The sequence below is a fragment of the Erpetoichthys calabaricus genome, chromosome 2 (genome assembly GCF_900747795.2).
Source record: "Erpetoichthys calabaricus chromosome 2, fErpCal1.3, whole genome shotgun sequence".
Lineage (NCBI taxonomy): Eukaryota > Metazoa > Chordata > Cladistia > Polypteriformes > Polypteridae > Erpetoichthys > Erpetoichthys calabaricus.
Window position 1 is genome coordinate 6575880 of NC_041395.2, and position 12926 is coordinate 6588805.

Here is a 12926-nt window from a genome sequence, read left to right on the forward strand (position 1 = left end):
TGCTCAGGAAAATGCAGTTCTATTGAACTAAGCGATGTCTCTTCCATTCAGGTATCACATCAAGTTAAATATTTTATTTCAATCGCTCAAATATTTCCACATTTAATTGATTCTATGCAGTTCAAGATGCCTCCCCGATTATTCTGTAATTACATTTTCTTTATTATTCAATTATAATATACAGGATCAATTACTGAAAGATCAATATATTTACAAATACAAGTCTACTACATTGCTGCAATACAGACTAAACAGAAGAGGACTGTAGTGCAAGTCAACCTTTGATTAAAAATGTTAAATTTATAAAAATAACAAACTATAGCATTTCCATAGATGTTTTCTTTTTGAGTCAATATAGTTAGCAAGCTATTTTAAATTAAGATCCCAAACTGTCCTACCTGTGGCTTGAGCGACCGCTTTCATCAGTACAGTTTCTCCGACACCCAACTCTAATCCAAGAAATGATGGGCCAAGTCGGTTTAGGCAAAGATACAGGGAAGGAAGGAGATCTTGTGGAGTGAGCACAATGATTGAGCGGAAGAGATTGCTGAGAATCTCAATGATCCTCAATCTGAAAGGAAGAGAAGGTTGAAGACAAGAAAAAGTATTAACTTGAAAAACTATACACAATAATCAGAGAAAATCATTCACAATAACTAATCTTTCAACACAGAAAATATAGAAAGGTATGAGAATTACAAGAACCAAAAAAAATAAGACATAGACATAAAGATAAAAAACCCTGATGAAATATATTAATTTTGGGTTAAGCCGCTGTGTATAAAAAACTTGCAGAAGACAGAAACACAGTGGCAAGAAAAGGTTGTAGCAGCACTACACAAGGAGGTACTATATATCCCTGCAGCCCTGGTAGTATTACACTATTTGACAGTTTTGGAGGGCACAGGGACTGCTGGGAAGAAGATCGAGCCAGCGGTCCTTTATAAAAGGAACTGAAAAGATGCTGAAGTCTATCTATCTGAAGGCTGTCGTCCGTCTATCTATTCATACACTTCTCACCCATTTGAAATGCCCATAGTTTATCTTGGATTACTGTGCCTGCCTGTTTGCATGAATTGGATACGTTTTCATCAGAGGGAGCGCCCCCAATCACCTCACTCCACACCGCATCAGGAAACTGGTAGGACAAACTTTACATTGTTTACAGTGAAACATTCACAGGATTTTTCACTCGCCCATCCATCGTCAACTGGCGGTTCTAAACTGCACTGTGTTTTGGACAGTGTCATTAGTGTTTATTGTAGTTGAGCTGTGTTATAATTTGTTATCACTGTGGATGGCCTTTTGCATATGTGTTTTTGTTACATTGCATGTTCTTTTTTCTTTCATTTGATTAATATATTTCATTACTCTTTGATTCATTCATTAAGCCACTGTCACACAATTGCACATGGGAGGCAGCTAAAAGGACCAAAAGAAGCTAATTCCATGCCAGGCCAAGGGAAGGCATGGTGCAGTAACCCTTTCTCTGTTATCTCTACAGACCAAACAGGAGAAATTCTGGCTGAGGTTTGATGACGTCACTTCCGGTTCTGCCCAAAGAGACGTCACTTCTTGGTACACCAAAAGGCGTCACTTCCAGTTCAGGCCCCCCGAAGACGTCACTTCCAGTGCACCAACACCCACCAGGAAGACATCACCTCTGGTTCCGCCCATCCCTCAGTAATGTAATTTCCGTTAACCATCCAACCCCTGAAGACTTAACTTCCGGTTCCGGGCCCTGAAGACGTCACTTCCGCCAACCTGACTTAAAAGCCAGACAACCTCCTGCATTCCTCAGTTCCATTTTGGTACACTTCAGCCTTATTCAAGTATACAGGTGACTGCCCCAAACTTCTTCCTGTGTCACGGCCTGTTATTTTCACAGCCACTGACTGTGTCTCTATGAGTGAGTTTGGTCAATGCTGGGTGTGTTCCTGGAATCCCCACCATAAAATAAGTAAATCACCGTATTTCCAACGATGTGAATCTTAGCATCACCGCGACCGCTCCAAAGTATGTGAACAAACTTGAGACAAACGCAGTATTCTTAGGCTATTAACACAGAAACAATTGGACTTTTTCATTCTTTAATGAGCACACCCATCAAACCTTCAAGTATGCCGTGAAAAAGTAAGTGAACCTTTGGATTTAATAACTGATTGACCTTCGGCAGCAATAATCTCTAACAAGTGCTTCTGGTAGCTATGGATCAGACCTGCACAACGGACAACAGAACAGCTTCAGCTCAGCCATGTTCTTAAGATGTCTGGTGTGATCAAGTCTTTTGAGGTCATTCCACAGTATCTCCATTGGGTTAAGGTCTGGGCTCTGACTGTGAAACTCCAAAAGGCAGATTTTCATATTTTTCTGATGCAATTCTATACAGTAGTAGATTAATGGAGATAAACCAGACTGTATTTGCTCATTATTATAACTTACATGATAATAATAACAATAATAATAATGCATTTTATTTATAGGGCACTTTACATTAGCAGTAAATCTCAAAGTACAAGACGATCAGCAGGCTGTATTTTAAGACAAATTTATACATTAATGCAGTTATTTCCAAAGGGTTGACATACATTTTCCTGCCACTATAAAAAGATTTAAATGCTGCCTGTTCCCAAAGAGGAAGGAAAGTCTGAAAGATGACGCAGTGGGCTCATTTATATGACAAGATGAACGACTGTTACCTGTTATCTAATGCAAAGCGTTTTGGGCTGGTTTGAAAAATAATTTTCATTTTCTTTTAATGAGAGGAAAGATGGGGAAAAGCGCCTTATTCTCAAAAATAAATTGATAATTAGGTTGAATGAAATTCCTTTAAAAATATAAGGCTTACCTTGCAGACTCCTCTTCAATTTTTTCAAATGTTCGAGCTACAGCCAAATATGGAACCCTGAAAAATGGACATTTACTTATTGTATATAACCATAAAAAAATAGGCATTAAAAAATGTATTACTGTAAACACTAATTCAAAATAAAATCTAGAGAAAATGAATCAATTCTTTTTTTTAAGTTGACAAATCTGAATTAGAGAGTTCTTCAGTGTAGCGGTAAAGAAAGAAACACTTTTGTTAAACAGGAAAAAAGAGATGAGACAAAAATGAAACAATAAAATAAAAAAAATAAAATCAATATCCTTACCTTTGTCCATGACTCCAGATGGCATCATCAACTGGATGATAGTGCGACTTTGCTGGGTTGTAGTCTGAAGATGTTTCCTTGGCAGCGTCGGTCTTCACAGAAGATCCGAAAAAGCTACAATGGGCCATGAATATTTAATTTTCAAACGTTTTAATTTTAAAAAGCTATGGCAATACTAAATTAATCTACCACTTTTCTATACTTGGGTTCACTGATGCTGTAAACCTCTGAAAAGTATACCAGACAATATGGAAATAAAGGAGATCCAAGGGACCTATATACCGAATATACTCGCATATAAATCGGGGAAAAATCGATCATAAAATCAAAACCCGACTTATACGCCTGTTCCAAAATGCAACATTTAAAATTTTTTTCTCTTACATCTTCTCGCCTCCTCCAATCTCTCACTTCAGTTTCTTAGACATTGAATTTTGTTGCAGCAGCGCAGTTGCCAATTTCTTTCACTACTTCAACGACTTTTAATTTAAAACCAGCTTCATATTTTCTTCTGATCGAACGCTCCATTGTAAAGAAGGGATGCTCTTACGATAAAGGTGTATGAGGATGTGAGATACAAAAAAAAAAAACGCAGAACAGTGCAAACGTAGCTTCGGAATAGTTCAGGTATTACCGTGTGGTCATGTAGGCACAATACATAGAAAAAAAAGACAGTGTGCTCCGTGATGACTCTCTCAGGTGGGAGTTACCATATCATTATCTCTTGGACCAATAGCATGAGTTTTCTGCATTCGACTTATATGACCGACATTATAAAATATCGGAAATTATACGGTAAAAATCAAGCCCACACTTATCTGCAGCAGAACTTATCCGCGAGTATATACGGTACACATGATGTGAATTAAAGGTTATACAGACGTGAACAAATTAGTTTGTCAATGAGCTGAAGGGGACCAAGTGCTGTCTGCTTCCTGAAAAGTGATGAAATGAAAGGCCATTGCCATCTGTATGCCTGCATGCCTCTGAAATGTCATCAAGTAAAACAAAGCAAGTGTTGACATCAAGTGTTTATTGTACAAAGAGATGTTAAAATGGCCAGCACAGATTTGTTGGGATCCCTAAAAAAGATCCTAAATAACTGGATTTGAGTGATTTTTCAAAAAAGCTGTTTTCTTGACGTCTTATCACACACGTCTTCAATCGTGCAATCAATTGTTCAGCCAATTTAAATGGAGAAAAGTAGACACTCTGCTGTTTGGTGTCATTGTATGTCCCCACACTGAACGTGGAGCAGAAGCAAAGGAGAGAGTAATATGAGGAGATCAGAAAGGAAATGACAGACAAACATGTGAAAGGCTAGAAGACCATCATCTCCAAGCAGCTTGATGTTCCTGTGACAACAGCTGCAAATATTCCGTGTGACTGTAGCCAACAACCCTGAATTGAAAAATCGACCCCAAAATGAGCAGAAGGATAGTGAGAATGGTAGACAAAAAGGCAAGGACAACTTCCAAAGAGATCCAAGCTCAGCTCCAAGGTCAAGGCCCATCAGTGTCTGATCACACCACCTGTGGCTTTTTGAATGACAGTGGGCTCAATGGAAGAAGACACAGGAGGTCTCCACTATTGAAAGAAAAACAAAGAAGGCAGACTGGAATTTTCATATTGATAAGCCACAATGCTTCTGGGAGAATGTCCTTTGGACAGATGAGACAAAACTGGAGCTTGTTGGCAAGTCACATCCGCTGTATGTCCACAGATGAAAAAATGAAGCTTTCAAAGGAAAGAACACCATAGCTACTGTGAAACATGGAGGAGGCTCACTTATGTTCTGGGGCTGCAACTGGCACGGGGTGCCTCGAGTCTGTGTGCCCAGTGTCAGAATTATGTGTCAGTCGCAGGTCATGGATCCTGCAACAGGATAATTAGCCAAAACACACAGCAAAAAGCACCAAGGATGGCGAAGAACAAAAGAGTGGACACTTCTGAAGTGGCCTTTAATGAGCCCTGATTTGAATCCTATTGAACTGCTATGGAAAGAACAGAAATACGCCAGCAAGAGAAGACCCGTTGTAAACTTGACTCTCGGGAAGAGTGGGCCAAACGACCTGTGGACAGGTGCAGAAGTCTGGAATTACTGGTATGCAGGGATTGCAAACTCTAAAGGCTGTGCTACAAAATACGGTGTTAAGGGTCCCATTGTTTATACCCATGTAATTTTCATTTGTGTTATTATTTGAAAGATTCTGTTGAATCCAAACTCTAAAACAAAGTCTGTCTGTTGTTAAATATGGAATAAACAATGATGAGTGACCATGATTTTTGTCAGAGACAATTGTGGGTTCTTCGATTTTATGTGGAGGGGTAACAACAAGGTTGTCCACATCTGAGCCCAGTTAATACAAGTGTATACAATGAAAAACCACATGATACAGTTGCACTAAACGACCATGCTCAAGATAAATAATATCACCTACCAAAGCATTTCATACTCTACCTTGATTGCTTTGTTTCTTTTGTATCAGACTCTTCAGGAGAAGAGAGAGGATTAACTGATTTCTCTGCCGTAGGCTTCTCTAATTTGACGGCGGCTTTCCGGGGAGCTGTAGACAAAAAATTGCAAGATTCACAAAACAGTTTGTAGTACGAATTAAAGCAACAAGAAAAGCTGTGACTAACCATTACAACATTTGAGGAAAATAAAACAAAATTCATAATAAGTCAGATTATATGTTGGCCTTTCCAAAGTAGAAAGCTCAGCTAAGCCTTACCAGACCTTAAAACAGTTCTGACCCATAAACATCACATCTTGACGTTAAGAGTCTTTTACAGTAAAGTGTGTTTGAGTTACAAGTGCACTTTTTCAAATGACTGTACATGTATATACACACAGCATTCAAATGTATGATTAACCATTATCTACTTTTGTTTATGGGAAAGGCGCTATATAAAGTCTTCTTCATCTTCATCTTTTGGCTGCTCCCGTTAGGGGTTGCCACAGTGGATCATCTTTTTCCATCTCTTCCTGTCCTCGTCATCTTGCTCTGTCACCCCCATCACCTGCATGTCCTCTCTCACCACATCCATAAACCTTCTCTTAGGCCTTCCTCTTTTCCTCTTCCCTGGCAGCTCTATCCTTAGCATTCTTCTCCCAATATACCCCTCATCTCTCCTCTGCACATGTCCAAACCAACGCAATCGCACCTCTCCGACTTTGTCTCCAAACCGTCCAACTTGAGCTGATCCTCTAATGTCCTCATTTCTAATCCTGTCCATCCTTGTCACACTTAAAGCAAATCTTAACATCTTTAATTCTGCCACCTCCAGCTCTGTCTCCTGTGCCACCGTCTCCAGCCCATATAACATAGCTGGTCTCACTACCATCCTGTAGATCTACCCTCTCACTCTTGCTGAATCCCGCCTGTCACAAATCACTCCTGACACTCTTCTCCACCCACTCCACCTGGCCTGCACTCTCTTCTTCACTTCTCTTCCACAATCCCCATTACTCTGTTACTGTTGATCTCAAGTATTTAAACTCATCCACCTTCACCAACTCTACTCCCCTCATCCTCACCATTCCAATGACCTTCTGCTCATTCACAAATGTCTTGGTGGTCGCACTGACCTTCATTTCTCTCCTCTCTACAGCATATCTTCACCTCTCCAGGGTCTCCTCCACCTGCTCCCTACTCTCACTACAGATCACAATGTCATCAGCAAACATCATAGTCCACGGGGACTCCTGTCTAATCTCGTCTGTCAACCTGTCCATCACCATTGCAAATAAGAAAGGGTTCAGAGCCGATCCCTGATGTAATCCCACCTCTGTCATTCCTACCGCAGACCTCACCACTGTCACTCTTCCCTCGTACATATCCTTTACAACTCTTACGCACTTCTCTGCCACTCACGACTTCCTCATACAATACCACAGCTCCTCTCTTGTCACCCTGTCATTTGCTTTCTCCAGGTCCACAAAGACACAATGCAACTCCTTCTGGCTTTCTCTAAACTTCTCCATCATCATCTTCAGAGCAAACATCACATCTGTGGTGCTCTTTCCTGGCATGAAGCCATCCTGCTGCTCACTAATCATCACCTCCATTCTTTTTTTTTTTTAAATTTTATTAATTTTATTGTAATCACTCATACAAATCGATCAATTTTTACAAAAAATTGGATTGAAAAACAAGTCGCCCCCCACCCCTGAGACAGAGCATGGCCAACGGGGTAAAACTTAAGGCTTGTAAACATACCTAAATTGATGAGTTTAATAGGCCAGTAGAGATGAATGGAGAAGAAAAAGAAATGTGGAGATGATTGCTTCCTCGGTGCTTTAAGAGCTTATTCTAAAATTGTATTGACTATATCCTGCCAGGTTTTAAAAAAATTCTGTACAGATCCTCTAACTGAATATTTGATTTTTTCCAATGTCAAATAGTATAAAACATCTGTTTCCCACTAACTTAAAAGAGGAGAGTTAGGATTCTTCCAGTTTAGCAAAATAAGTCTGCGTGCCAAAAGTGTAGTGAATGCAATCACAGTTTGTTTGTCCTTCTCCAATTTAAACCCATCTGGAAGTACACCAAACACAGCTGTTAATGGGTTAGGAGGGATTGGGACACCAAGGCTGTCTGAGAGGCACTTCAACATTTTGGTCCAAATTAATGTTAATTTGGTGCAGACCCAGAACATGTGACCCAGTGAGGCTGGGACTTGATTGCAGCGTTTGCAGGTTGGATCTTGCCCTGGAAACATTTTGGACAGTTTTAAGCGAGACAGATGAGCTCGATATATAATTTTGAGTTGAATAGTTGCATGCTTTGCACATATGGAGCTTGAGTGAAGTCTCTGCATTGCTACTTTCCACTCCTTTTCTGATATATTGATTAAGAGATCTTTTTCCCATTGTCCTCTTGGATCTTTGAAAGACAGGGACTGTAAAATAATTTTATATATTGCAGAGATGGTGTCTAAGTCCTTGAAATTGAGCAATATTTTTTCCAGCATAGACGAAATCACATCTGTGGTGCTCTTTCTTGGCATGAAACCATCCTGCTGCTCACTGATCATCACCTCACTTCTTAACTGAACTTCCACTACTCTTTCCCATAACTTCATGCTGTGGCTCATCAATTGTATCCCCTTGTAGTTACTACAGTCCTGCACATCCCCCTTATTCTTAAATATCAGCACCAATACACTTCTTCTTCACTCCTCAGGCATCCTCTCACTTTCCATTAAACAATCTGGTTATAAGCTCCACTGCCATCTCTCCTAAACACCTCCATGCTTCCACAGGTATGTCATCTGGACCAATGGTCTTTCCATTCTTCATCCTCATCATCACTGTCCTTGCTTCCTCCTAGCTAATCTGTTACACTTTCTGATTCACTATCTCCACATCATCCAACCTCTTCTCTCTTGTTCTCTTCATTTATCAGCCTCTCAAAGTCCTCTTTCCATCTGCTCAATACACTCTCCTCTCTTGTGAGTACGTTTCCATCGTTATCCTTTATCACCCTAACCTGCTGCACATCTTTCTCAGCTCTGTCCCTCTCTGTAGCCCACTGCTCCTTATCTTCTTCCTTAGTGTCCAACCTCTCACACAGCTCATCATACGCCTTTTCTTTAGCCTTCACCACCTCTCTCTTCACCTTGCACCTTATCTCCTTATAAATAAAATGTATTCTTATTACTACGTTTGTGTGTTGCTGATATTGTATTACTGTCACTAGCCTATGAAAAATATGCATGTAAGAATTTAATTGTGCTGTAGACACATTACAAATGTAGTCCCATTTTTACATTTTTTTTTTTTTTTAACTTTTAAACTCCTACAAAGAATGAGGGAATACAATTTTAACCCTTAAACCGCCAGAACCTGCTATAGTCAGTTCCCAGTGCAATTTGCCAGCACACCAGAGCTAATCAGTCCATGCCATACATTCGTTGAGCAGTCGGCTCATGGCCCATGCAGCATCATTGTCCCTGGGATTCAGCCACTGCACTAGACGAGCCTGCAAGCATCAGCGTTGGCTTCTGTGTGTAGCCAGTTCAAGTGCAGTTGGCTCGGTGATTTACTGAATTTCATCAATGGCGTCAGTCGCACCTTGTACATATAATAAGAGATTGTTGTAGTAGTTTTTTTTTATCGTTTTTACAGTTCATTGGCAGTGTGTAAAATGATCAGTTTTGCAGTAATTGTGATGCTCTTTGCATGGAAAAAAAATGTGTTCCATTAAAATTTCACTTTTTCTTGGTGAAGTGACATTTACTTAAAAAGTGCAACAAAAAAGTATTTGCCATCCGGGGGGTTAACCCCCAAGTATGTGGCAGTTTAAGGGTTAACATCCGAAAACACTCAATGCTGTAATCGAAGCTAAAGGTGTTTCCATCAAGTGCTCAAGAGTGTGCACACAATTTTAAATAACGTAATAATCTCAAGCAGACACAATCCAAGTGAAGACCTTTTGGGGGGGCGCTGAGCCTATCCTGGCAGCACTAAGGTGCAAGGCAGGAATCAACTCTTGATGGGCTGCACGTCCATCACAATGCAAATGGGCAGACAACTCCATAATCGCTCACCTGTACTCACGTGGGGTCAATCTGGAATTGCTAAATCAGCTAACCTGCACGTTTTTTGGGGTCTGAAGGGGGGACTGGAGTACATAGGGAGAAGGTGCAGGTTTACACAAATGACCTGAGATTCAAACTGTGGACACTGGATTCGTGAAGCAGCAGTGCTAACTACTGCACCTCGATGCAAACCCTTTCTTAATTACAGCTAGTAATTTCTTTTTTTTTTTTGTCTTAATGGTTAGTTACTAGACCCTCTAAAAGGTGAAAGAACTTTAAACTTGGTTTGTCTTGATTTCAGCCTTTACATCAATAAAAAGCTGAAATGCCAATTAAAGGTGTTATCCACCGAATGCATCATTTTATTTTCTCATACTTTTGTGATTTTGGTCCCCAATAACAGAAATAGGATTGGATTTTGCTGATAGAGTAAACAGGTCCGATTGCAATAAAAAAGTAAAAATAAATAATCAATTACATTTAAATCTTACCAAAGAAGCTGCTAATGGGCTTGGCCTTTGTCACTTGTGTCTTTTCAGACTCCTCTGCTGTTCCCGATTGCTTGGCGCTTTTCCCAGCATCCTCCTGATTATGCTTTTTCTCCACCTGAGACGGGGAGGATTCAACTTTCACCTTTTTGGCTTCCTGTTTTGGTGACTTTTTGTCTTTCTTTTCTTGTTTGGGAGATCCGTCTTCTTTGTCTCCTTTTGATTTACGTTTACCTGACCCATTACCTTTGTCCTTTTTTGCTTTGCTTTCAGGTGACCTTTTAGTTTTCTCCACCTGTTTAGGAGAGCTTCCAGTCTTCGCATTTTTGCTCTTTTTGCGCGATTCCTCTTTATCCGCAGTGTTGGATTCTACATTAGGCGTTGCGTCATCTTTGATCTCGGCTGCTTTTGTTCGAGTTTCTTCTGCATCACTTTGTTCCTTTTCGCTCTCTGCGTTTCTCACTTCTGGATCACTTTCTTTGCTGTCTTCACTTTCACATGTTTGTTTCCCTTCCCTTTTTCCTTCTCTGGTACATTCCTCCAATGATTGTTCAGAGTGATCTTTATTTTCAGTAACGTCATCCTTGCCGCCTTTCTCTTGCTCTGCGGGCAATTCATCCACTTCCATATTTTCTTCTTCCTCATTGTCTAATAATAAAAAAATACATCAAAATGATACTCTAAATGTTTTTCTTATTAGTCCATCCATCCATTGTCCAACCCGCTATATCCAAACCACAGGGTCACGGGGGTTTGCTGGAGCCAATCCCAGCCAACAGAGGCGCAAGGCAAGAAACAAACCCCAGGCAGGGCGCCAGCCCACCACATGTTTTCTTATTAGTAACTGATTAATTATGAAGTAGCAAAAAGAGTGCACCAAACCATTTACCTTCCCAAAAAATCTGAGATATTAATTCCTATTTACTATAATATTTATTCCTTTACAAAGAAGTCAAACTTTTTCAGTTGTTCAAATGTAAAAAAACAAAGCAATACAATAATGTGCAATAATTGTTCCTGTTCCAGAGACGGCAGGTGCCTCTTCACTTTGTGACTACAGACCATTAGAGCGTGAGAATAAGCCAGACGAGGACAGGCCATTCAGCCCAACAATGCTGACCAATCCTATCCACTTAATCTCTCAAATATAACATCAAGTCGAGTTTTGAAAGTCCTACTGTCAACCACACTACTTGGTCATTTATTCAATGTTTTTGTGATTCTCTTTGTGAAGAAAATTCCCCTTAACGAGTTTCCAACTGTGTCCCCGTGTTCTTGATGAACTCATTTTAAAGTCACCATCTCGATCCACTGGACTAATTCCCTTCATCATTTTAAACACTTCACTCCGGTCTCCTATTCTTTTGCATAACCTGAAAAGCCTCAGTTCTTTTAATCTTTTCTCATAACTCATCCCCTGTGGCACTTACGTCTCACATCATAAAGACCGTTGAGAGGCTGGTCCTGGACAGTACGAGTCCTCTTATGGTAGACCACCTGGACCCACTGCAGTTTGCTTGTTGGACAAAAGTTGGAGTGGAGGATGCAATGATCTGTCTGCTCCACTAGGGTGGACAAAGCTGGCCATACTGGGAGAATGATGTTTTTTGATTTCTTCAGTGCCTTCAATACCAGCCATCTCTATTAAGGGGTAAACTCAGAGACATTCAGCTGGATAAGCCTGTGGTGTCCTGATGTTGGACTATCTGCAGGGCAGACTGCAGTTTGTGAGACTCAAGGACAGTATGAGCAACACTGGAGCACCACAAACAAGAGGCCCTGTCTGCTTTACTCTTCACTCTGTACACCTCAGACTAGAAATATAAGACCAGGTCAGGTCACTTCTCAGATGATTCTGCACTTAAGGGTTTGTATTGATAAGAGGGATGATACAGAGGACAGGAGTCAGGGAGAGAACTTGGAGAATTGTCTTTAACTTAACATCAGCAAAAACCAAGGAAATGCTTATTGACTTATACTTCACCAATTCAAGGAGGGGATAAAGAGGTGGGGCGCTGCTACAAGTACTTGGGGATCCACTTTAATGACAGTTTAGACTGGTCTTATAGCACTGAGGAAGGCAGAGCAGGCTCATTTGCCATTGGAGGTTGCATTTCTTTAATGTGTGAAGTGGCATCCTACACATCTTCTACAACTCTGATGGTCAGTGTGGTGTGGTGTGCTGGGCTGGTAACTTCACTTCAAAAGAGGACCATCAGATCAACACATTCATTAAAAGGGCAGGCTCAGTTATTGGGCACACTTTGGGCATCCCAGAGGTCGTAGAAAAGGGAAGGCACTGATATGGCAGTCCCACTGAGGCACTACACATGCATATTGCTGTTGGTATAAAGGAGCCTCCGTTGCATTTCTTGACACACATCTGCTAAATGATTCATTGGCTGACAGTCCTCAGTGTTACTGTGTCAGAAAGAAGATGTGTAGCATTATTCATAATGGCACTCAGTTTTGTTTTGATTTTCTCCTCTGCTACAACATCCAGGGGGTCCAGAGTGTGTCCCACAACTGACTGCCCTTTTAATTAGCTTTGCTTTTTCGGTGGTCCTCTCTTGAAGTGATTTTACCAGCCCAGCAGACCACATTTGCCATCACAGAGATGTGAAGGATGTCACTTCACACATTAAAGGAACACGCAGAGGGTTTGACGTGAAGTTTCACATTTGTTCTCACATCCAGTGAGTGATGATGTGTTTCATGTTAATTAGAAACACAAGTT

At 40.6% G+C, this 12926-nt stretch overlaps 1 protein-coding gene across 1 annotated transcript in view; it reads right to left on the reverse strand.

Moving 5' to 3' along the window:
• lig1 (ligase I, DNA, ATP-dependent) overlaps positions 1 to 12926 on the reverse strand; it is a 103695-nt gene that overhangs the window by 65388 nt on the left and 25381 nt on the right. The window contains exons 6-10 of the mRNA XM_051923603.1: positions 10193 to 10837; positions 5617 to 5722; positions 3156 to 3269; positions 2849 to 2905; positions 399 to 571 (exon numbers count right to left, since the gene is read on the reverse strand). Coding sequence (XP_051779563.1) covers positions 399 to 571; positions 2849 to 2905; positions 3156 to 3269; positions 5617 to 5722; positions 10193 to 10837 — 1095 coding nt within the window. The remainder of the gene's footprint in view (positions 1 to 398; positions 572 to 2848; positions 2906 to 3155; positions 3270 to 5616; positions 5723 to 10192; positions 10838 to 12926) is intronic.